Below are 23,974 nucleotides of genomic sequence, written 5' to 3' on the forward strand. Positions count from 1 at the left end.
CACCATTGTGGCCAAGTTCTAACCTAAAGAGGTCTGACAGCTTTGAAGTCCTGTACTGAACTTTGAAGTCCTGTATTGCCTTCATCAGCTCACCTTTGAGCATCACTGGCTGCACACAAAGTTGCCCAAGTAGGTTTGGATGCCAGATTTTAGACTCTGGCTATGTTGTTCTCAAAGAGATACTGCCTTCTTTTGTTAAAGCTGGGATTTACCCTAGGGGCTTAAATGCTCACAATAGCAGTGCCCAATATGAAGAACTGGGTGATGCAAAGCACAAGGAGTCATCGATGTTAGCTGCAGGGAAGGAAACAGTGAGAATGATAGGGAAGTCCTTTGTGCAGGGAATGGGATGGGAAAATCCTTCGTGGGACAGCTGCTCACACAAAGATTAATTTCTTTCTTAGATCTGGTTATCCTGTGTCTATACCTTCCAGCAGAGATGAAATGTGGTAGGAGAGTTTGGGGCTGTTAAACTGGAACGTTTTCCCAATGAAGGTGCAAAAGACAAGAAATCACGTATGGAGCCAGGGAAAAGGACAGAGACAGTTTGCTATCTGCCCATCTGCCCTCATCTCTGTCCATCTGGAGGTGCTCACAGGGCAGAACACAAAGGAGAAGGGTTTGTGTGCTCAACATCTGCCCCGATTTCTGAGCACCCTGCCAGCCAGCAGGATCTGCTGTGTCCCTGCAGCTCCGAGGAGCACCAGTCCTGCCTGCAAGACCCTTGGATCAGGGGCCCATTTCCTGGGTGCCCCTAGGAGAGCCGAGCCGAGCCGAGCTGCCCCCTCCTGCACGTCACTCTCCCACCACATAGCTGCTCTCTGTGCCTCTTTTCTTCCTCTCCCTCTTCCCTCCTCTATCTTCAGCTTCTTTTACCGCGCTCCTCATTCCTCCATCCTCCCCTCTTCTGCGCTCCCCTTATCCCTCTGCCCATCTCCTTGCGCCTCCCTCTCCCGGCTTTATTCTCCGTAGCGGTATCTCCCCCCGCTCATCTTTGTTCTCCTGCCCTGTCGTCCATCCCCTCCTTCTCCTCCTTCTCCTGCCGGTGTTTCCGTGCGTGGCGCCCATTGGCTGCCAGCGCCCGTTCGTTCCCCGGTACCGGCGCTCCGCTCCCTCTGTCCGAGCCCCGCGGATGGTGGGCGCTGCGCGGGGGAGAGACGCACGGGCGTGGGGCTGAGGGGCCGCGCACCCCCCCGCCCGCCCCCGGGCCCCTTCCCACGCCAGGCACGGCGGGGGTGATGGGCAAGTCCGGGAAGAAGGAGTCGCGCCTCCGGTCGCGCCCGGCGGGGCTCGCTCCCTCCTGGAGCGCTTTTCTCTGTCGCGTTTAAGAAAGGGGAAGGGGAAAAGCATGACAAGGATTCTCCCGGGGAAGCGGAGGAAAATGTACATCCCGACGACATGTAAGTACCCGGCGGCTCTGCCCGCTCCTCACAGATGTCTCCCGCGGGCATGAGTCCATGCAGAAGTTAAGTCTGCAGTTCCAGAGAAGGAAACCTGCCGACCACCCCCTGCTGCCGACCCTCCAACTCTGCCAGTCCAGCCTGGTCCTTACGAGAGAGCTCAATCCCGAGGTGAGACGGGAGAGTCCTGAGCCGGAGCAGGGCCGCGGGAAACAGGGGGCACAGGAGGGGAGGGGGTCAAGAGGGGGTGGTGCAGGTTATTTGGCTGCATTGTCCCTCCCAGATGCTATTCGTGGTTTGTTACCAGGACTAGGCTCAGCTTTCAGCATCCACCTCCTCCCCTCATTCAATGCAGAAACATATATATATATATATTTACATTTTTTTTCCCTAAGGAAAGAAGTAGTGCCATCTCTTCCTACCTCTCTGCCTTTTTCCTGCTCTCCAGCTGCATGAACCAGGCATATTCTGATAGCAAGTGTTAGAGGATCCCAAGCCTCTTGCAACAGGTGCTGTCCATATCAGGAACAGATCCAAGTGGATGCCAACGCGCTATCAGTCTGAGGCCAGGGTTCCTCACCAACTCCCACCTATCTGTGCATGTGCTGCCAAAGCAACCAGCAGAGTGGATCCAAACTAGATGGAGCACTGGAGCCCAGTGTTTTTGCTGCCAAACTAGCCAAAATGTGTGACGTAGCATTTGAGCTGGTACATGGTACTTGAGAAAGTTAAAATGGCAGCAACAGACCATGCCTGCTTAAAGATCAAGTCTCACCCCTGCAACTGCCTGAGCAGGAAAATGAGTTTATAGGAAATCCATGCTTTTTGTTGAACACCTTAGCATTTTTAATAGGTCTTCTGAAGCTACCCTGAAGCTGGATTCACTATATTGCTAAACAACAGTCTGAGCAACTGGCTTTGGGGTCTGGACCCCAGACACTTCTTCAAATGCTTTGCAGCTCCACCAGGAGTTATCTCCATCCATATTTGGTATTTATAAAGCTCCAAATGTTTGCTATTTTTCTTCTTTAAATTCCTTCGCATGCAGGAGGAACATCCAAAAAGATTCCTATCTATGTCTTCATCTTTTAGAGGATCACACTTTTATGAACCTACTGTTCTGGCTTCTGCCACCTTTTGTAGTGATCTTTGTCCCTAGAGCAGACATTGCCCTCCTCTTTTCTCTAATAAGTGATTTGTGTCACTGGAACACATTTGGAAAAAATATCAGAGTAAACATCCTTGAACTTAAGAGTTTCAAATCAATTCCTACTCTGCTTCTTCATTGTAGCCACCCATGATACGGGGGATAACCTGGTGCTGCAGGACCCCTTGAGATGGGCTTCTGTCATGACAGTGTGTCACAGCCCCAGGCACCTGAAAATTAAGAAAATCTAAACAATCCCAGTCTTTCAAAGCTCAAATACTCTAAAGCAGGAAACATTTATACAATAGCCTGTAGAAATGGCCTTAAGACATAATTGCTCCACTGTGTTTTTATGAGGCCTTTCAGATGAGGTTCCTTCGGCACAAAATTTAATACACCTGTGGAGTCTGTTGGGTTTGCCTGTCTGATGTCCAAGGAATCCATCTAAAGCTCAGGTCTCCCCTAGGGTTTCCAGAACTTGGAATGGCACCTACAAAACAAACAAACAAACAAACAAACAAACAAACAACAGGAACCCAACTAAACAAAAAAATCCCCAAACACTATCATATTAGACATTTGTGAAGAAAGTTATGATGCTACAGAAAACCACATCTGTAAGAAAAGTCTCTGGAGTGTCTCTGGCCTCTTGAAAGTAGTTAAGGTTGAGAGTCCTTTCCTTTGGCATCCTCAGTTTTAATTTCAATAGAAAAGGAGCTTCAGAGCCCTAAGGGATTTGTTGAGATGTGAAAAGGTGAGTCCCAGGGTCGCCATTCACTTCCACTAAGTCATCTTCTCTTCCAAGGACCTAAATCAGGGGGATGACCCACACTTCCAGAAGATTTTTCCAGAGCTGGAGTAATCCTGAAAGGAGCACGAATCTCCCCTGCATTGGGTTTTCCAGGGTGTCTCTGGTCCACAGTATGTGCTGGGCTCTGTATTTCACATATGGACCCCTGACAAAAGCCACGTCCGTCCCTTAACTGTCCCTTCTGTCCCTGCAGCTCCTCACCCAGTGTCAGCCGTGAATGGAGAGTTTGTTGGTGAATGGAGAGTTTGTTTGCTCAAGGCTGTCTCTGAGTGAGCTGAGTGCTGTTTCCATGCCAAACCCTGACGTGACGAGCAATTGGGCTCCTCAGCTTAGGAAGGCTGGGACACTGCTTTGGTGCTGCAAACAGGTGGGGCAGACAGAGCCTCTACTATTAGCAGTGTGTTGTAGCATGCAGAAGGAGAGAATGGTGGGGAGAACAAGACGAAAAGAGACAAAAGGGATCTGGATTGATACCTCTTGGTGTACCAAAAATTATCTGTCCTTTACTCTCAAACTGGCCTAATACAAACCAGCTGCCCTCCAGCTCAGGTGCTGAGCTAAGCTTCTCTGCTTGAATTGAAAGTGGTTTTCCTTCTCCTTTGGGGCTAACAATAACCTGACCAGTCCAAAAAAGGCTTCAGCAAGCAGGAGGATAAATAGAGAATAGGAAAGTCAGAACTGGAAAGGCACTTTGTCACTGGATGCTTTTCCGTCTCTTGTTTGTAAAGCACTTGCCACTAGAAATGAGAACCAGGCCACTGGTGACCATGTTCTCAGTACTGGATCCCTTTGCAGAAAATGAAAACTTTCCCTGTCCTTATGTCCGTCGTTTTTTCCCCAGAGGATCTTTTGCTAGAGGACAGACCCACACTGAGCCATCTCCTTGACTGTCCCTTCATATCCACTTGCCTTGCAGGACTAGATGGGTTTGATATTGTCCTAGATTATCCAGCATCTGCTAACATACACAGACTCCCTTTGATTTCCCATGCTTGCTCAAACCTAACACACAGTTAATGTGGTGGTTTTACCTGTGGCTTGTTCAGCTGTCATGTTCCCAGTATCAATTTTTTTTTTCTCCTTCCCTCAGCTCCAGATTGCTAACTGATCCTGCAAGGACACTGCCCCCTGCCCTCTTCCCTGCCTCTGCTATGGACACTTCTGCTTTTAGCCTCCCCACACCGGCAGTGTTGGAGGAGGGGAACGCCTCCAGTAGCTGGGCAGGCTTCACTACCCCCAACAGCTCCTCCACCGTCAGCCCTGGTGTAGTTGTCAGCGGTGTCCTCATCCCCGTGGTCTACCTCATTGTCTGTGTGGTGGGGTTGGCCGGGAATTCCCTGGTCATTTATGTGGTCCTGCGGCATTCCGTGAGCGAGTCGGTGACCAACGTGTACATCTTGAACCTGGCCCTGGCTGATGAGCTCTTCATGCTGGGCCTGCCCTTCCTGGCTGCGCAAAATGCCCTGTCCTACTGGCCGTTTGGTTCCTTCATGTGCCGCCTGGTGATGGCCGTGGATGCCATCAACCAGTTCACCAGCATCTTCTGCCTGACGGTGATGAGCGTTGACCGCTACCTGGCCGTGGTCCACCCAGGGAAGTCTTCCAAATGGAGAACAGCACGGGTGGCCAAGGCCGTGAGTGTAACCGTGTGGGTGCTGTCTTCCATAGTGGTGCTGCCCGTGGTTGTCTTCTCAGATGTCCCTTTAGGGATGAGTACATGCCACATCCAGTGGCCTGAGCCTGCCTCGGTGTGGAGAGCTGGCTTCATCGTCTACACTGCTACCCTAGGCTTCTTTGGACCACTGCTGGTGATTTGTCTCTGCTATCTCCTGATTGTTGTGAAGGTTCGCTCCTCTGGCAGGCGGGTGAGGGCTCTGTCCTCCAAGCACAAGCTTTCAGAGCGCAGAGTGACCCGCATGGTGGTGACTGTGGTGGCTGTCTTCGTCCTTTGCTGGCTTCCCTTCTACGTCCTCAACATAATCAACGTTGTCTGCCCGCTGCCAGAGGAACCATCCCTCTTTGGAGTTTACTTCCTTGTGGTGGTGCTGCCATATGCCAACAGCTGCGCTAATCCCATCATCTATGGCTTCCTCTCCTACCGCTTCAAGCAGGGCTTCCGCAGGGCCATCTTCAGGCCGTCCCGCCGAGTCCAGAGCCAGGAGGTGCCAGCATGTCCCCCAGAGAAGATTGATGATGAAAGGGAAGAGGGTGAGATCAGCAAGATCACCCAGAATGGAAATGACAGGCAGGAGTGCCCTCTAAGCAGTGGAGAAGGAAAAAGCAATGAGCAAAAACCACTCCCTGAGGAGCCTGCGGGATGCGAAAAGAGGAACAAGTTGCATGTCAGTTATTTATGATGAAAGGGGTGATGCAGGAGAAAGAGACATTGGGACATAGGACCCCTTCACATTCTCTGCTTTCAAAGGCAATGGGAGACATTGATACAAGGGAATAACAAATCCAGGAATAAAGATGAATAGAGCTCCATGGTCTTGTGGAAAAAGCAAAGCATTGCTCTTGGCTTTGTAAGAGACACCTGAGGTTTGCGTGGTGCCAGTGTTACCAGAAATTGGTAAAAATAAAACCTCTTTAACACTAATGTAGCATTAAGAATCGGGCATTTTTTATTTGGCTGGATGCATGAGGGGATATCTCCTCCTGATAATCCTTCAAGAGATCATGCATGCTGAGTACAGGAAAAGCTCCTATTTATATACTATATTTTATGTACATGCTCACTGATTTTCCCAGAATAAACATACATATGATATTAATTTCTCTAAAATCATTAATGTATTTTGCCTCCCCTTTACACATGTGTTCTTCTGCTCTGGGAGTCTCTTGGTGGTCCCTTGTGGTCGGTGACCCCAAAGTCATACCTGACTGCCCGATGAACTGGTAAAAGTTGGCACAACTGGGCTGGTTGCTTTTGAATTCTTCCTACGGAATAAACATTGTGCAGTCCAATAAAAGCCAGTGGCTTTTGAAGAATAAGCATTGTATTCGCCACCAGGAACAAACAATTTTTCGTCTGGCAACACCAGGTAAAAGAGCAGACTGCATTTAGGGAGAGCTGAAGAGGTGAGGGCACTGAGAGTACAGAGAGAACAAGGTCAGCTCTAGAGCGATGATCGGCCCTTAGATGACCCAGCTTTGGAGGGCATAGGCTGCCATCTCATGGTGGCACCTCGAGGAAGTCCCCAAATGGCATGCACCACATGTAGGCACCCCAGTGCTTTGACTAGCCTCCTTATAAACATGAGAAGTGGTTTACCTTAAAAGCTGAACAGGAAGGAGAAATGTCTGCAGCAAAGGCATACCAGCCAGCTGCATGCATGGCTGGCCCCTCTCTAGTTCTTCAAAAAGTCTTGGGGACAGATCGCTGGAGATCACTGACTGCTCAAAACCTCCTCTTTCTTTTCAGAGCTCTTATGAACTCTGGGCAGGATGACAAGACTTACCTGGGAGAAAAAAATGAGCATTTCATTCCTCAGGGTTCTCCTGGGGCCTCTGCACCCTAGTGGGAGGTGTAACAAGGGTAGAGACGAAGACAATGAGACATGAGTTGGAGGCAGCATTTCTTTTCTTCTCCTCAAGCTTTACTGTAAAAAAAGAAAACACCTTTGGACTTAGAAGGCCAGGTGGGCAAAACTGCTCTATGTGTTTAGAGTAGGGGGTGCTACAGATTTGGCTCTCCTGAGAATACACAATGTCTTTGAGTTGAGTCAATCTCTGTAGGGAGTCATGTTTGGCTGAATCAAGAGATTAAGGCATCTCTCAGTACAGGGCTGGGGGCAGGAAGCAGACAGAGGTTAGGGGATCTCCAGTGTGTGGGAGCTGTTGTTGTAAAGAGTCTGGGCAATACCAGGAACCAGCTTATCCTGTGGGAAGTGGTAGAGTATTTGGCTCAGGATGGTGAACACATGATGTGTCTGCATGTGCACAAAGGTAGTTGTAGGCAAAACTTTTTTCCCCGGACTGTACATGTACGGGGATGGCTGAAGAGGATTGGAGACCAAGAAGTCAGGGCTGGTGGGAGGCTGGTGCCAGTCTTGGGCACTGATGTTCATCTGCACACGTGTACAGGGGTACGTAAGGGGGTATGCATGTGTGTAAGTGTACACAAACACTGATGAGGGAGTGTGTTTATGTAACTGCAGGATGTTTAGGTCTGGATGTGAATTCTTGGATAAGGGATGGAGAGCAAGTGTGCTGGATGGAGTGGAGTTGGATGAGTGCCTGCTCCTGCACACTGGTTGTTGGAGGGAAGTTGTGGATGGGCCCATCTGAGTGTACAGGCTAGAGGAGCAGCACTGTACAAGGCTGGGTGGGATTAAGCTCTCCTTCTCCATTATGGCTTCATTCCTGCAGCTCTGCTGAAATGTCTGTCTCCACACTTTTGACTTCTCCATGAATGCTATTGCTAAGCTACGGCCACCGAAATGATCCTCATATCACAGCCCTTTGAGCAGTTTTCTCTACAAACAATTCTGGGAAATGGGAAGGAGGGACCCACCAGAAGGACACATGCCTCACTGAGGTCAAGAGATGTGGCAAGAGGTGACTTGTGGAGGGTCAGTTATGGGAGCTGGCCGGGTAATGGAAAGATGTCTCACGGGTCACTTGAGAGAAGGTAAGAGAAGGGACAGGGTGGCATGGGGTCAGGTGTGCCGGGACAGGCCAAAAGTCCTGAGCTGGAAAGCAGAACAAGCTTCAGTAGCTGAGGATGATGGGAGCAGAATCACTTTATGAGGAAGCAAGAGTCAAGGTCACACAAAGGCAATATGAGAAGACATGAAGGCCTGGCAGGCGTCAGAACTGCAGTGCTGGGCACCCAACTTTGGAAAAGGGTGTCGGGTGAACAGAGTTCTCCTAGCCATGTTAGAGAGCAGAGGAAGGGTGGGCAGGGACTGCAGACACAACCAACCAAAACACATTCAGCTGTGCTCTCGACCGCTGGTACTGCCATCACCTCCATGACTAAGATTGTCCCCTGAAATCCTACATCTTCATGTTTCCACTTTAAGCCTGGGATGGTGGTGCCAAACTGTCCATGCCTGCAAGCTCAGCCTCGGGAGCTGAGCTGCCTGCCAGACCACAAAGGAACTGCTCAGGTGCCCTTACAGCATTCCCCTGAGCACAGGCAGTCAGACACCCAGGAATGCATGCTCAGCTCACAGGGAAAAGAAAGAGCTTGGTAGCTAGTTTCTATCTTCTGCTATGTCCTTACATCTTTTTCTCCTTCAATCCATGCATCAGCTTCCCACACTGTGGGCCCCAGTCAGAAGAGCAGCCAAACTATTCATGGGCGTGGGATACAGTTTGTTGGACTAAAAAAAGCCTGGTTTAGTTTCTTGGAGAGCTCCCGCAACATCCACTGGGTGAAACACAACCAAGAAATCCTGGCAGGATTGCCAAAGGATGGACTGCCAAAACTTATGCCTCTACGAGGGGCAACAGGAACTGGAAAGATTAGAAGGGCTGACTAGCAAATGGTCAGGTAGATGGACAACACAGCACTTCAAACTCCAGTCTGTGTTGCTCCTCTTGCAGAGAAGAGCAGAGCCCGGTGAATGCTGAACTCCCCTGGCAGAGCAATCCCTGTAGGACAGAGCAGAAATTGTATTAACTGAAGAGCTTGTAGCACTGCTCATGCTTGATGACCAGGCACTGAAGAAGGCATGTGACTGTGAGCAAGGACCTTGCAGGAAGCAGCTCAGATGGCTGATATAGGATTGGTTTCCTTATCCATGGAGTGGCAGCCCAGCTGCTGTGGGGAGATGGGGGGAGTTTCCCAGCTGCCCACACTTAACAGAGACAGTCTCCTTCATCACCAAACTGAGAGGAGACTTCATTTCAAACACCTTTGCAGCTCCATTTGCTGCAAATCACCATTGAAGAAACTCTGTCGACTGGTTGGCTTCTTAAAATACCAACATTCCTTAGGAGCCCAAGCACTGCAGTGCCAGCACCAAGCAAGTGTGCCAAGGAGACATCATTTTGACACACGGAATCTGAGCTCCTACCAAGGCAGCTCTGCAGGGCAGCCTGCTGGGACAAACAAAACATGTTCCAGGGAGATCTGCAAAGAAAATTGAGACTTTTAGATTAAATAGGGGTTTAAAAAGGAAAGAGACACAAGCATCACATTTTTCTGTCTTGTGTTTTCCTCGCCCCCCTAGGTTGTATCCTGTTTTGCAGTGACAAATTGGGGAAATAAAAAATGAAGATGAACAGAAAATAATACTGGGGGAGGGGAAGTCAAAGATATTTCTTGTCCAAAATTCATGAGGAGAAAATAAATGCCACAAAATTCTTCAAACTATCACCACTGATTTAAAGGCTGTTTTTCATAGGAACATGCATTTGGAATGATGGTCAGGAGGTCACTGCCTCGGGTCACTGTCTCCCTCTTGGTGAATCCCCAGAGTTTCCTATGGTAATGGCATTAATCTGACTGCCCTTGTGATCCCTCTCCCTCTCCTCAACGATGGTGTGGTTGACTCTGGGCAACCCAGAGGGCATGGGAACCATGTGCAGTGGCTAAATGAAAGTCTGGATGTATTCAGGGGGGATTTGCTCCAGTCAGGTATGGAAAAGAGTTTTTCTATTCTGGGTGCAGAGACATAGAGATAAGGGCGCTCCATCAAGCCCTGTGCTGCACAAAAGGTTTAATTCTTGTCACGTAGTGATCAGAGCTGCAAGACTAGAAAGGGCTGCAATGATTTCAGCAGCACTGTGCAATCCTCTTCGCAGCAAATGTGTGATTACAGATGGGGTGATAGAGACACAGGGAACCCATTCTGTCAGAGAGTTCGTGTGGAGATGTCTGAGTGCACAAGAGCAGATAGAGAGGCTGTGTATGCATGCATGCAAAAGAGTGTTTATTGCATGATTGTGTGCTTGTGTGTGTGTGTATCTGCGACTGCACAGATGTGTGTAAACACACAGACATATTCACGCCATGCACGGGTTCAAGCAGATATAGGTGTGTATGAGACCGAATGGGGCCACCCACACAGGTGCCCACACACCCAGACCTGTGCGCACTGCTCAGCCGAAGCACGAATGCCAAGAACGTGACACAATCACCTTAACGCACACAGGCTCGGGCTGGGAGAGGTCATCTGCACCTTGGCAAGGACCCTCCACACACACACACACACACACACACACACACACACACACACACACACAAAACTATGGTCTGGGGCAGCTGCAGACCCACTCAGTGCAACTTTCCTGCTCCGCAGTGGATCTTCAGGAGGAAAACTGGAAGGGTGGTGAATGGTGATGGCAGAGGGGCTCCACTGTGGAGAACTAAGGGTGTGTTTCCAGGCTGTTACCAACACAGCCCACACATAATGTCATTTGAAGATGTTGTTAGGGAGCCGCTGTATTTGTCATCAGCAGGGAATCGCAGCAGCTCAGATCAGGCAACAGCAAATCTGTCCAGGCCACGTTCTGCTTTCTGCTGTATTTATACAGGGCTGTGGAACAAGGGGGTGTGCGGAGGGGGCAGGAAGCATTGTTGTAATGGAATAGCCTCTAGAGAAAAGAGACAGGGGAATACAAAAAAGGGAAACACCTTTAAAAAGAAGATGCTCCTATCTCTCCTGAGGATCCGACAGAGAATTGAAATTGCTTTATCTGCTCGAACGAGTGGAAAATATGCAAATATTTGCTCACGAAAAAGTGCTGTTCTTTGCCTTCCCAAGCATAAACTATGCAAACGCCACACACCACGCAGCCGGCTCACGCAGATCTCACACTCGGCGCGTCATGCACAAACAGACACACGCGCATACCCAGTGCGTCAATGCAGCCGGGCTAGGACACGTGCCTGGGCTGCAGCACAGCAGCCTTCTCTACATGACAAACAGGGCCGCGGGGCACGGCAATACGGATGCCTCGGCCGGCAAAGCGCTCCCGGGCGGGCAGTGCCCCGCCGCGGCTCCCCGCGGGGCTCTGGAGCCGGAGCTGCGGGCGGAAGGGACGCGAGAGCCCATCCCGGTTCCGCGGGACGCCTCGGGGGGACACCTCCGGGGGACAGCGGCGGGGCGGGGGGCGCGGCGCGGGGGTGGCGCGGGGGACGCGGGCGCTGCGCGGCGCGTCCTGCAGAGGGGGATCGGGCACCGGCCGGCAGCCGCGGCGCCGCGGCGAGCCGGGAACGCGGCCGGGCTCCGCGGCCGGGCTCCTGCCCTGCCCGCCCGCCTGAGGACCGTGCTGCCGAGCGGCAGCGGAGCCTCTCCGTGCCACCCCCCAGCGTGCCCGACATCCAGAGGGACCTGTGCAGGCATGAGAGGCGTGCAGGCGCAGCACAGAGAGACGGCTGTGTCCTGGGCTGCATCAAAAGGAACGTGGCCCGCCGGTCGAGGGAGGTGATCGTGCCCCTCTACTCCTCTCTGGTGAGACTCTATCTGGAGTGCTGCATCTAAGGGCTGGGACGCCCAATATATGAAAGACGTGGACCTTTTGCTGTAGGTCCAAGGCGACGGTGATGATGATAATCAGAGGGCTGGAGCATCTGTCCTGTGAAGACAAGCTGAGAGAATTGGGGTTGTTAGCCTGTAGAAGAGAAGGCTCCATGGAGATCTTATAGTCCCTTCCAGTACCTAACAGGAGACTGCAGGAAAGCTGGAGAGGGGCTTTTCACAAGGGCATGTAGTGATAGGACAAGAGAGAATGGCTTTAAAATGAAGGCGGTCAGGGTTAGATTAGATGCTAGGAAGAAATTGTTCACTGTGAGTATGGTCAGGCACAGGCACAGGTGTCACCCTGTTTTTTCTGAGTTTTTTAAAGCCTTTTGATTGTTCATAAAATGGAGTCAGACTTTTTAGCTACTGTACAATATTAGGAGCAGTTTTCACTTTTTCTCACACATGTAACATAAACAAATCCTTTGTTTTTCATTCTCTGTCCTTTGTTTGCATATTTCTAACCTGAAAACAATTGTAACTGACAGTTGGTCTGGCCATTTGGCTGAGGGGTGAAAACTCCAGAAGCCAATGCACAGCCAGACCCACAAATGTATAAAAAGTAAGAAATAAACAGGCAGAGAGGCTCTCGGCCTTGGCTCAGCCCTGAGCTCTCTGAGAGGAGCTCTGCCCTGCGAAAATTTCTCGTCTCCGTGTGATTGCTTTGCATATCCCAGTCACACACAGGTTGCCCAAAGACGCTGTGGCTGCCTCATGTCCGGCAGCATTCAAAGCCAGGCTTTGAGCAACCTGATCTACTGGAACAAGTCCCTGCCCAGGGCAGGGGCCTTGGAAAAAGGATCTCGAAGGCCCTTTCTAACCCAAACCACCCTGTGATTCTGTAATTCTGTCATGTCAGTCTGGTTCCCTTAGTGGAAAGCACCCTCACAGATCCAAGAGTTTGTGAGCTCCTAAACACCAGCAACCTTGCCCATCCACCTGTCCACTCATGCCCCACCACCCCATCTCCCCTCCACAGAGTTTTTGTTTCTTTGGTGAGAAAGATCATGGGTATCTCTGAAGAAAGTTTTCTCACCCAAACCGCTGTGCACCTTTCTCAGCACGCCTTGTGAGAGCTGATATGCCTTGAGTAGCGATCTGCTGTTGATAAGTGATACAGGCAGGTCTAGGAGTGTGCACAGGACAGGATGACAAAGGAGTGAAATTTTCTGTGTCGACACAGGAGTGGATGGGAGGAGGGGGCCTTCAGGTGCGTGCAAATGCAGAGAAGCAGAAGGCAGCAGGCTTGCCTGAAGGTTATTTTTAAGAACTGGTTCAAACAGGCTACAGTGTCGCCTGGTATCTCCCACCCAGCCAAGCTGCTGGATCTACATGTTCACAAGACAGTAAACAGTACTGGTTTACTGTTGTAGTAGGGATAGTCCTACTAGTAGTCACATGCCAGAGTTTGGGGTGGATACCAGCACAGTTCCTTGGTCTCACAGGCAGGGTCAAGGGTCCCAAGGTGGGGGTGAGAGATGGGACACTCAAGTTGGAAAAGCTGCTGATGGGGAGGGGGGCAGCCTGGGTGGTGCTGTGAGGCATCTCCAAATGAGGCAGCTTGTGAGCCAGTGTCTGATTCCTTCCCTTCTCAGCTGTGTCACACAAGGACTGGCTGTGGGGACACTGGGAAGTAGCAGACAGGCTCACACTTTCCTGCTCAGTATTGGAGACTGCCAGGTCTAGCAACATCTTTGCTCAAGCAATGAGTGCAGGTGAACAGCTCTTCCAGCTGCTCCTCAGCCACGTGGCATTTCAGCAATGCACAGGGAAAAAAAAAAGCAAAAAAAAGCAGAGTCTTTGCCAGGCCTTGATCTCTGTGTGAGACAGGCCAGGCCGCCAGGCAGCACACAGCAGAAATCCCTGCTGGCAGAAGTGCCGTCAAACTCAGCAGCAGCCTGCACAAAGCCAGGGAACGTGTCATTTCTGCTCGGTCCAGGCCCCACATGGGCAGAAGTCTAAAGAGAAATGTAGCCGTGCAGCTGACATCTAATAGGTCCGCCCATCCTTAGAGATGTAGAAAGTATTCTAATTTTGTACCATGCTGGTGCTCTTGAGTAACAAGGGCTGGCTGTTGCACAAGTCCTGTGCACAGACATGGAGACCACAGGCTGGAAAAGATTTATCTAATCACAGAATCACAGAATCACAGAACAGTTTGGTGTTGAAGGGACCTTTAAAGGTCATCTATTCTTCCCAGCCTCTGCTGCTGCCTGGCCAGAGATGATCAGCGATCCTGGTACAGCAGAGTGACAGCTGCTGTTACAGGATAACCTGAAGGCACCACAAATTACTGAAGCAAAAAACCACATTGCTGCCTTTCCGTGTCTCAGGTGTACCCCTCCCCATTTACAGACACTATGGAAGGGCAGGGCAAAGCTAGCCAGGAGCAGTCAGGCTGTGATGTAGAGGAGGCAGGTGCAGAGCAGTGCTGCTCATCCCTTCCCAGCTCTTGGGACACGTTAGCTCTCTTTCCAACGGTAGTAACAGCAGTAGCCAAAAGCCTGAACTTTGCTTCCAGGAGGAATCAGCTGTTGAGCTGAGCAAATTGTGATGCTGTGCAGGGTGGGTGGAAGAAGGGAGGGAGGAAGGGAGGGAAGAAGGGAGAGAGGGAGGGAGAGCCAAGCCTGACACGGGCCAGAGCAGGAGGGGAGGCACTCACAAAGGCCTTGGAGGCAGGATGGAAAAGACAGTAATTACATAAGAGCACTTGGCGAGCATCTGGCTGGAGTCAGCTGGGCCCCGCCGGCCCTCCCTCCCTGCTAACCAGGAGCAGCTAAGGATACAGGATAGAGATAACTCAGCGCGGGACCCCTGCGGAGGGAAGCAGAGGTAAGAGCTGCTCCGCTTCCCCTCCTGGCTTGTTATGTTCTTGAAGACTGGGGGCAGAGGAGTGGGGAGCATGGGGAAGGAAAGGCAGCTGTGGTGGAGGAAGCAGTCAGGAAGGGGAAGAGAAGGGGCTCTTCCTCTGCCTCTTGGTGCAAATGATAAACTTCGCTCTGGAAGTTTGGTGAGGGAGGAGCTGTGAAGGGCGAGTGTTTTGTGTGTGGATGTGTGTGTGGATGTGCAACAAGGCAGATGATCTACATGTGTACGCAGGGGCGAGAGAGGAGAGAAAACATCAATTTCCTTCTCCATACCTGTGGTAGAGAGGGGTAATAGGAGGCAGCCACTGGGGTAGAGACAGTCTTTGTCCCCGTACTTTGCCAGTGTTGTGGTGGGTACAGGAAAAGGGAGGAAATAGAGGAGGAGAAAACAGCTGCTTTTGAGCAGGGATCACTGCAGTATAATCTGGACAGTACTTCCTTGGGCTGCCTCCAAGGCAAAGTGTGTGATGAGGGAGAACAAAGATTGTTGGGCACACAAGGCACCCTCAGGCTTGGACTGCACTTTAAAGCATGGCTGGCACAGGTTTACTGGATAGAATTCTCAAAATCTCCTGCAAATGTGACTGCCCTGGCTAAATATTGCTGGTACACACTGTTCCCTTCAGGGAGCAGGGCAATATTACTTTAGTGAAAGTGTCTTTACTAGCATAAACTTCTGCCCAGCTGGGCAATGCCACCCGAGCATGTCTTTGTTTGCTGGCTCCTGGCAGGTCCCTAATCAGCCCAGATGAGACATTAAATACCAAGTCCTGCTTGCTCCTCACTGTGAGCTGTTCTTGCAGTCAGATGAGACACAGGCAAAGGCCCCAGCTGATGAGGTCCCCCATGAAGAACATCTGCTTGTCTATGAGCAGCTCGGGAGTGCAGATGGAAATGTGGGACGGAAATGAGGACAATGGCCTCCCTGCTACCTCTTTCCCTTGGAAAGGTGGAAGAGGCCAGGCATAAGGCCAAGAACTGCAAAAGTGGGTAATGTCATGTTTGGAAATAAGCCAGGCAGGAAAACCTGAAAGAAGCACTGTAGGAGCTTTTTTAGGACAGAGAAGAACTCTGTCTTCAGCATCAATCTCTAAGTTTTCATACATCCCAGAAAATTTACTTGCCTTTAATAGTACTGTCAGCTGCCAAAATTCCCACCAGCAGCATCCAGGAGCAGACAACACAACTGATCACAAAACCCTTCTTCTGTCAGCTGGTAAGGCTCCATTAGCAAGAATTATTGCCCTAACCTTTCCCCCATCACTAATTTCCCAAGAGGGGAAACTGAGGCACGGGCAAACGTGGGCAACTTGCAGTGGATTTCATTGCATGTCAGTGCTGGAGCCCAGTGAGGAACTCACGCACTCAGCAGTGAATTTCTCTGTCCTCTTCCTGTCCCAGCTGGAAGGCATGTTCACTCCATGTTCATTGAGCTCCAGGCTGACAGGCAGCCTGAGAATATTTCCAGGCCTCCCAGCCCCCATTCCTCCCTTCCCCCCTGGCTCACAGTACATATTTTCCCAGAGTTTTCCGCTTGCTTCTCCAGTGGTTCTGGGGTGCTGCCAAACGCCAGCCACTCTCTGGGAAGCAGGGCCTCCCATTCCTAAACCAAACAAACGGGAGAAGGGAAACAGGAGAAAAAAAAAGTCCCAGTACACGTAGACACGCTCAAAACCCTATTCCCCTCAGAAACCTTGGAGCCTTCTGCAGCTCCTCTTGGAAATTGCGGGAGGCACAGTGCTGACTTGGCATTTCTGACCCCTGCAGAATAGAGTTATTGTCCATATTGTCCAACCTTCCTTCTGCCTCCCAAAGATCTGTATATGCACCGCCCCCCCCCCCCCAACACACACACACACATTCCCAGAGTATAAATACCCAGATAGGTTTTGGTGCAGGATAGAATCTTCTCATCCTCTTCCCAACAGACTCCGCAGTGTAAAAAAAAAAAAAATCTCATGTCTCTCCCACCCTGCATTCTTCTCCCCTCTAAAATGCCCTTCATTCCAATGTTCTGCTGCAGCCACGTTGTGCTTACCCCAAAGGCACAAGCTTGTCAGCTTGGCGCCAAGATGGGGACAATAGTCACAGCCAGCGTTTGTTTCCAGATCCCCAGTTTTGCTGGCAGGCAGCTCCCAGCAGCCAGGCTCTGCTTCAGACCAGGCACACCCCTCCCATCGAAACTGCTCAGCCTGGGACCTAAACAGGGGATATGACCACGGGGTGACACGTGCTGGAGCACAAGGCTTGGGGCTCTGCCCAGGCAGAGGGGATGACCAGAGAGGGAAAAAAGTGATGCCTCTCCCCATTGGCAGCTGCTTCTGCTAGAAATATCACGCCTGGGGCAAGAGGCCACAGTGACGTGCAGAAAAAACAATGCAGGGGAGAATGAAAGATGGAGTTTAGGGACTATGAGTGGGTCAGGCACAGCTGGGAAGAGAGCATGGCCAAGCGAAGGACGAATACATGGGACAAGGGACTAGTGCAAGGGACTAGTGCAGAATCCTGTAACATTCTGCCTGAAGAAAAGTCTGTCTCTTGCACCAATGCACCCTACCTTGTCCATCCCGAGATGTCAAGGGTGGGACACTGCCCTGCTGCTGTCCACCCCTTGCACAGGGCACAGCCTGCGCTGCCTGCACTTTTTGCTGTCTGGAAGTGAAAAGGCACAGAGTGAAACCAAACCAACAGCTTGTACAAGGAAAAGGCACTTCCTAGGAAAGAGTTAAAAAGACGCTGAAACCCAAGCCGGTTTAGGATGGAGAGCACCCAAAGCCAGGGAGGGAGAAGGAGGGAGAGGAGAGGGGAGGGAGCCTGTCCAAGCCTAGCTTGCGCACCCAGCCAGCTCTGAGCAGTGCCTGTGCCAAGAGCCGGCTTCCTTAAAGCCATGGGCCCGGGGGCCTGCCCTGCAGGCAGAGGGGAGCCGGCGAGCAGGGAAGCGAAGAGGGGAGCCTTCGGCCTCCGGGGTGAGCAGCTGCGCTGCGCTGGGGGGCAGGCAGCAGCATGGGGGGCGCAGGCTGCAAGAGGGGCTTTCTCAGCTGCTTGGCATGTCTGTCTTTCGTAAGCATACTTCTCGGCAAGCTGCAGAGCTTCACGTCCTTCACCCTCTGCAGAGAAGCAGCTGCCCTCTGGTCTGCCCAAAGGCTGCGCTGGGGAGCCGGCCGTCCCCCTGGGAAGGTGCTGGGGATTGCCTGAGAACCCACTGGGCATGGGTGGGAGGGGACCGAGCCGCCGGGATGGGTGGGATTTCGTGGGGGAGAGGAGGAGGCTGAATTTAAGTTCCCAGCCCACAGGAGAAGAGGCATCTCTGCCAAGAGATGTGGGTCAGGCTCCATCTGGGACATGGGGATTTGGGGGTTAGATTCCTATAAACGGTTGATATGCAGTGATAGAGAAATTTTTTACAGTGGAGAAATTTTTTACTGTGCTTCCCACAGACTGAGCTGCCTACCAGAGCATGCTTTTGCTAAAGAACTGTTGAGGTTGGACTCAATGACCCTAAAGGTCTTTCTCAATCTTAACAATTCTATGATTCTGTCTCCTTCCTCTATGCTAGTCTGGGACTGAATATTCTAGTGGCTTTAATGGTTTGCCTAGTCAGCGTCAAGCCTTCTCCCAGGCTCAGCACCAAGTCTCCACTGGCCTGGGCAGAAGGGTGTGGGGAACCCTCTTGGGCCATGCGGTTTCTGCTCAGATTGCAGCCTTGAACAAGCATGCAAGCTCCCTCCACAGGACAATGCCATTTCATCCCATCCCTGGCTCCAGCCACAGAATTATGTTTCATCATGATCTCTGTTCCATTCCTTATGTCCTCACCCTTCTTATACCTCACTCTTAGCACTTCCTCGTATCTTCCCAGGTCACCATGGACATAACCTACCTGCGCACCTCCCTGACCTTCCTTTTTCTCCCTCTTGTGTTTGGGGCACCTGCTGATGAACCTAACCTCACAGAACCAGGCCCTGGTGCTTGCAAGCGCTGCTGTGACTCACTGGACTCTTCCACAGATACCCCACCAGTCCCTCCCAGCCACCACCACTTTCCCTACCCAGTGCCAGAGGTCCGTCCTTATATCAACATCACCATTCTGAAGGGTAAGTCCTTGCCATGGGATGCCAAGGCCAGCTCAGGGACTGATGGCATTGCAGTGGAGGTGACAGCTGGATTTCTGGCATGCTGGTTGTGCTGACAGACCATCCTGGAGGATAAGTAACCACACATACTACGACCAGGGTTTAGGTGTTTTGTGCTGTGATGGGGAGTAGCCCGGGGGGATGGAAGCCAGTGCATATCTCTGCTGTGATCTCTGTGCCTCAGGATGCTGCCTGCTACTAACTCTTGCTCCTGGCTAACACAGGAGTGGCACTGACAGCCTCTTGCCAAGCTGGGAGGACACATTCCTTGTCTCAGACTTACAGACTCCCGTTGTGCCTGAAGGAAGGAACACTCCTTATCAGCTGCAAAATAAGCATGTTTGGAGGGCATTTGTACCCAGGGAGGTTGTGGGGAGACCTTCTCCCCACAGTTCTGTGGGTCATGTGCATTTGGGAGTGGGAGGAGGGCAAAGGGAAGCAGCAGTTATTTGCAAGCACCTCCAGGTTAAAATGGCAGTGACCCCCAGCTCATTCCTCCCTGCAGTGGCTGGCTTGACCAATGGGAAAGGATTCCCTATTTTAGATCAGCTCCTCCCCTCAGGAATCCCCTTTTAGCCTTCGCTGCGGGCAAAAGCCTGTTCCCAGCTGGATGCTGCCGCACGCTTGTAGCCCTGTGGTTCCTCTGGGTTAACTGGGCAGATGCTCTCCCTTCCCTGCGCTGCCTGGAAGTAGCTGCAATCCATCAAAGCTCAGAAGGGCTGATAGAGGCCTGGACTAGAGTGTGGTGTCTAAGGGGGACCTTCAATACCATGCAGGGGATGGAGAGGAGGAAAAAAACAAGATACAGATTTTGAATGCTGTCACTTAGCGCTGGGGGCTGCTCTGAGTCCCATTCCTTCTCCGTATACACAAAGTACATTCTGGTGCTGGTCTCTGTATTGATGCCTGCCCAAGTGTGTGATGGGCAGTGCACACCAGGTTAGAACTGCAGTATTAATTATGCAAGATGCTCAAAGCATGCCAGTACTGTGAAAGTACCATCCCTCTAAGTTGCAATGCTCCATCTGCCCAGTCCAGCTTGGATCTTTTCCCTCCGACCCACCATGTTGTCCCTCCCTAATCATACTCCTCCACAGGTGTTAGCAGTTCTTCCCCTTCTCCAGCCTACAGCAAGACCAGTGTGCAACCTGTGTGGATAACTGGGTCACAGAAGATGTGTGTGGGAGGGTAAGGCTGTGCTGGAGGTAAAGGAGCGTGGGAGAGGAAGAAGAGATCAAGAGCCCCAGTAGTACTTTGGACTGCCGGACTCCCTCTGAGGCTGAAGTCTCCTAGGGAGAGGTCCTGGTGCCTCCAGCAGAGCCGTATCATTTGGTGAGCAGGGGATTCATCGGGGAAGAGACTCCAGTTGCCCCCAGAGCTCTGCTAGCTCCTTTCCCATGAAGAGCAGAGATGTTGTGACCCTCAGAAGTGTTCCTTCTTCTGGCATTGCCCCATTCTTGTGCAATCCTCTCCCTCCTCCATTAGGCTTTCTCACCACCACTTCCACATCTTCTGGCATCACATACGAGTTTTGTCTTCTGCTTCCTCCTGTAGGAGAGAAAGGAGACCGGGGAGAGCCTGGGATGCCAGGGAAATGGGGCAAAGAAGGACCACGAGGTGAACGGGGTGCCCAGGGCCAGAAAGGCAGTAAAGGACAGATGGGCACAGCTGGAGACCCCTGCAAGCATCAGTACGCTGCATTCTCCGTCGGTCGCAAGAAAGCTCTGCACAGCAGCGAGGGCTTCCAGGTCTTGATCTTTGACACCGTCTTCGTCAACCTCTACAGCCACTTCGACATGTTCAACGGCAAGTTCTACTGCTCAGTGGGCGGACTTTACTATTTCAGCCTCAATGTCCACACCTGGAACTTCAAGGAGACCTACATGCACATCATGCACAACGAAGAGGAGGCGGTCATCCTGTATGCCCAACCCAGCGACCGCAGCATCATGCAGAGCCAGAGCCTCATGCTGGAGCTCCAGGAAAATGATGAGATCTGGGTGAGGCTCTACAAACGAGAGCGGGAGAATGCCATTTACAGTGATGATGTTGATGTGTACATCACCTTCAGCGGGTACTTGGTCAAGCCCAGCATTGAATAACTGCCTTTCCTCTTCCTTGGGACCTCTTAGGCCTTTTCCTTTTTCTTCTCTCTCTTTCTCTTTCTCTCTCCCTTTACTGCCCATAATCACTGCAAATCACTTGGAAATGGGCCTGTCAACTCTCAGGCACTGAGTATGAAAATTGCCACACTGGCTCCCACCTCACGCTGTCTTGTACCCAGACCTGTATCTGTCCACTTTACATCATGGCAATACCACCTCTTGCCTCTCACCTCATAAACCCCAGCTTAGGTTATTGGCTTCTTCTCAATCTGCCAGCAAGCTGCCTCTGGCATTTAGGGTTCTAGAGAAAGAGGAAAGCTAAAATGCTGCTCGTGGGCCTGTGTCCATCCTTGGGGCTTCATACACAAAGGACTCCTGTGGAAAGCACTAGAAAGTCCCCACTGCCAAGGTACATCCTGGCTCCTCTCCATCCTACCTAGACATACCAGTTTTGCAGCCTAAAACAAGGTCTTAATGTCACCTCTGATATCTGTAGTCTAGAGAGCAGACTGGGGTCTGATGGTCTCCTGTAGCACAAGGAAGATATAAGAGCACTGAGAGAGGACATTGTCTTTCCAAAAAGGGAACTCTTGGCCTTCTAAACTGGCTTTCCATAGACACCCTTCTGTGTCACAGAATCCAGGCTGGCTGTGAAGCCTAGACCTGGTGGGATTTTCCTCCTCTGTGCCAGCTCTAACTCTGCAAAGAGATGAAGGGCAAGACACCTGGCCAGACCCTTCGTGGGCGCCTGCCCATGATTCAGTAGAGGCGACAATTCTGTTCCCACTAGGGATCACCAGTATCACTAGGGATCCCTATCACAGAATGAGAGACACAGAGAGAGAAGATGTTGAAAACCCCCTCCCACACCTCCCCTGGGGTACTCCTCAGTCTTGGCTCATCATCTATGGTAAGCTAGTCCAGAGAGCAAACCTGAATCTGCTCTCCTTTGGCAGAGGTGCCGTTTCATTGTCCTCTGAAGGTGGTTTTCCCACACTTGTGTTGAAGGATCTATTTTAGGACCTGAGCTTGAGGCTGTAGGGGAAGTTGCAGTTCCATCAATTCCAGACCTGGACAGGCTGCCACTTCTTTTCCTCTATGATGGAAGAGAGATAGAGGTGAGACAACAACACCTTGCCCAAGGGTTAAAATCTTCCCTGCCTTATGCTCCATGCCCTTTTCCGGCAATCTCATCAGAGTAACTGAGAAAAGCATGTGGCTAAAACAAACCCTCACTCTTTCTGTCAGGTTGGAGATGTCACAGTGAGAAAGGAATGCCAGTGGTAGGGTTTTCTAGTACTATTTATATTGGTCTCACACTGCTCCCACTTGCATCCCTCTGGAAGGGATGCAGTCCTGGGGGGAGCAGGTGAGGCTGGCTCAGCACTTTAGGAAACCTACTTCCACATGTCATGATGCTCCCATAAACAGCAGTTCCAAGACTTGTCTCTTTTTTGCGTCTCAGGGCAGGACAAGCAGGAGAAACACAGGTATTTCTCCTCTGCTCATCACTGATCATGAAATTGTTGGACTTACCCAGGTTCTGCTGTCTCATGATGAGCTATGGTTTCTGCCTTTAGCACATGGGACTACCAGGGCTCTCCCAGAAGAAATGTGCATCATTATACAACATTAGGTCTGGTACACACAGCCCAGGATAGCAAAGGAACAGGGACCAAGGCTAAATATTAAAACTGACCTTGAAAAAATTTCTGGGCATTTTCTCTCTTATCCTGTTTACTTATTCTCCATGCTTTTCTGGGGAAGCTGTACAGACTGTAGTGAGTTTCAGGAAATTTGCTCCCCACCACTGTCAGTGAGGCAATGGGTATAAAACCCGAAGTTTCAATAAGGCAATATCACAGGGAAAAGTGACAAAGGGATCATGGAAACTAAAGGAGACTGTGAGTTTCTTCCTCTCCCCTTAGCAGGTCAAATGTGTGGAATTGCTCAGAGACAGGATTTCACATAGCAGAGGAAGCAGAAAGCTGGAGATAGTGTTCAGGACTGAATCCCTTTCTCTCTTCCTCAACAGGCTGCAAACCCAGAAAGAGTCTATGTACAGTGTATGGTCATGCCTCATGCCAGCCTGAAGAGAAGCAAGCCTCTCTAACACTGAATATCTCCATAAATAAGCTTCCTTCTTTCTCCTTTCCTATTTGGTGATTGAATGCTGGTGACAGGTCTCCTGTGCTACCCATGAGCAGCCAGAGGGTGCCTGATGCACGTGAGAGAGGAGGGAAGGGGGACCAAAGAGTGTGTTTAACAGCTTCTGGTGCTAAACAAGATGGCATTCCCTTGGTGCTAAATCAGATTTCAGGAGTATTGGGTGCTTTCTGGAAAGTGTAGTAGGCTGAGCTGTGATGTACTCTGGAAGTAATGGTGCTTTATGTAACAAAACCAAACAGACTCCAAGAACTTTTGTACATATATATATATTTTCTCAGTGATATTAAACTTTTTTCCTTGGTTGTTTTGCACTTAAATCTGTTTTTCTCTCCCAGCCTATTCCTTCTAGCTCTGGTTATTGCTGAATGTTGTGATGGAAAAGACACTGACCTGAAATTGACAGGTACAAAGTCTAACTCAGCTCTGAAACTTCCCTGGGTAATCCTTGGCAATCTTGTGTCTCTTTCCTTTGCAAAGAGCCATTACCTTAAAATATTTACTGCTTGAACATTTCTAATTATGACTACCCTCTTCCTTTTCCTGGAAAAACTTTCAGCAAATTAAAAAAAAAAAAAGGATTCTCTGATGATTACCAAAAAAATCCCAGGACAATAGAATGGGTTGTAGGAGTAGCTTCACATACTTATTTATATTGAGGAAGGCTGGGTTAATGTTGAAGTTCTCTTAAGGGAGATCACATCCCTTTATCTTATGAAATTTTTGGCACATTCTTCTATCAAGTACTTGGTAAGCACAAGCCTTTTCTGTTTTCCCTATGACATTTCTGTTTTCTCTGCCAAGAGCTGAAGGCCAGGAAGTACAATGTAGGAGCGACAGTAAACTGTTGATTGGACACTTGTGCTCC

General features: G+C 50.7%; 2 protein-coding genes across 6 annotated transcripts; both read left to right on the top strand.

Moving 5' to 3' along the window:
* The first annotated feature begins 1,209 nt into the window (after positions 1–1,209).
* Positions 1,210–6,103, top strand: SSTR3 (somatostatin receptor 3). 3 transcript variants are annotated; one of them, XM_040061224.1, is made up of 2 exons: positions 1,210–1,571; positions 4,449–6,103. In XM_040061224.1, exon 2 carries the CDS (start codon positions 4,510–4,512, stop codon positions 5,713–5,715), a length of 1,206 nt encoding a protein of 401 aa, XP_039917158.1. In that variant the 5' UTR covers positions 1,210–1,571; positions 4,449–4,509; the 3' UTR covers positions 5,716–6,103. The 3 variants fall into 3 exon arrangements, with proteins under 3 accessions (XP_039917158.1, XP_039917159.1, XP_039917161.1); XM_040061225.1 differs by having other exon boundaries at positions 1,210–1,400; XM_040061227.1 differs by lacking the exon at positions 1,210–1,571 and adding an exon at positions 3,621–3,725.
* Positions 6,104–11,603: 5,500 nt separating this feature from the next.
* On the top strand, positions 11,604–23,551 carry C1QTNF6 (C1q and TNF related 6). 3 transcript variants are annotated; one of them, XM_040063430.2, is made up of 3 exons: positions 11,604–11,766; positions 18,562–18,796; positions 20,390–23,551. In XM_040063430.2, the coding sequence occupies exons 2-3, from the start codon at positions 18,568–18,570 to the stop codon at positions 20,935–20,937; spliced, it is 777 nt and encodes a 258-aa protein (XP_039919364.1). In that variant the 5' UTR covers positions 11,604–11,766; positions 18,562–18,567; the 3' UTR covers positions 20,938–23,551. The 3 variants fall into 3 exon arrangements, with proteins under 3 accessions (XP_039919364.1, XP_039919363.1, XP_039919365.1); XM_040063429.2 differs by lacking the exon at positions 11,604–11,766 and adding an exon at positions 14,471–14,667; XM_040063431.2 differs by lacking the exon at positions 11,604–11,766 and adding an exon at positions 17,540–17,668.
* The last annotated feature ends 423 nt before the right edge of the window (positions 23,552–23,974 follow it).

Source organism: Hirundo rustica, chromosome 4, assembly GCF_015227805.2.
Source record: "Hirundo rustica isolate bHirRus1 chromosome 4, bHirRus1.pri.v3, whole genome shotgun sequence".
Lineage (NCBI taxonomy): Eukaryota > Metazoa > Chordata > Aves > Passeriformes > Hirundinidae > Hirundo > Hirundo rustica.

Coding starts and splice junctions, on each gene's coding strand:
- C1QTNF6 (XM_040063430.2), top strand. CDS start 18,568: ATGGACATAACCTACCTGCGCACCTCCCTGACCTTCCTTTTTCTCCCT. Junction 18,797..20,389: donor CAACATCACCATTCTGAAGG/GTAAGTCCTTGC, acceptor TTCCTCCTGTAG/GAGAGAAAGGAGACCGGGGA.
- SSTR3 (XM_040061224.1), top strand. CDS start 4,510: ATGGACACTTCTGCTTTTAGCCTCCCCACACCGGCAGTGTTGGAGGAG.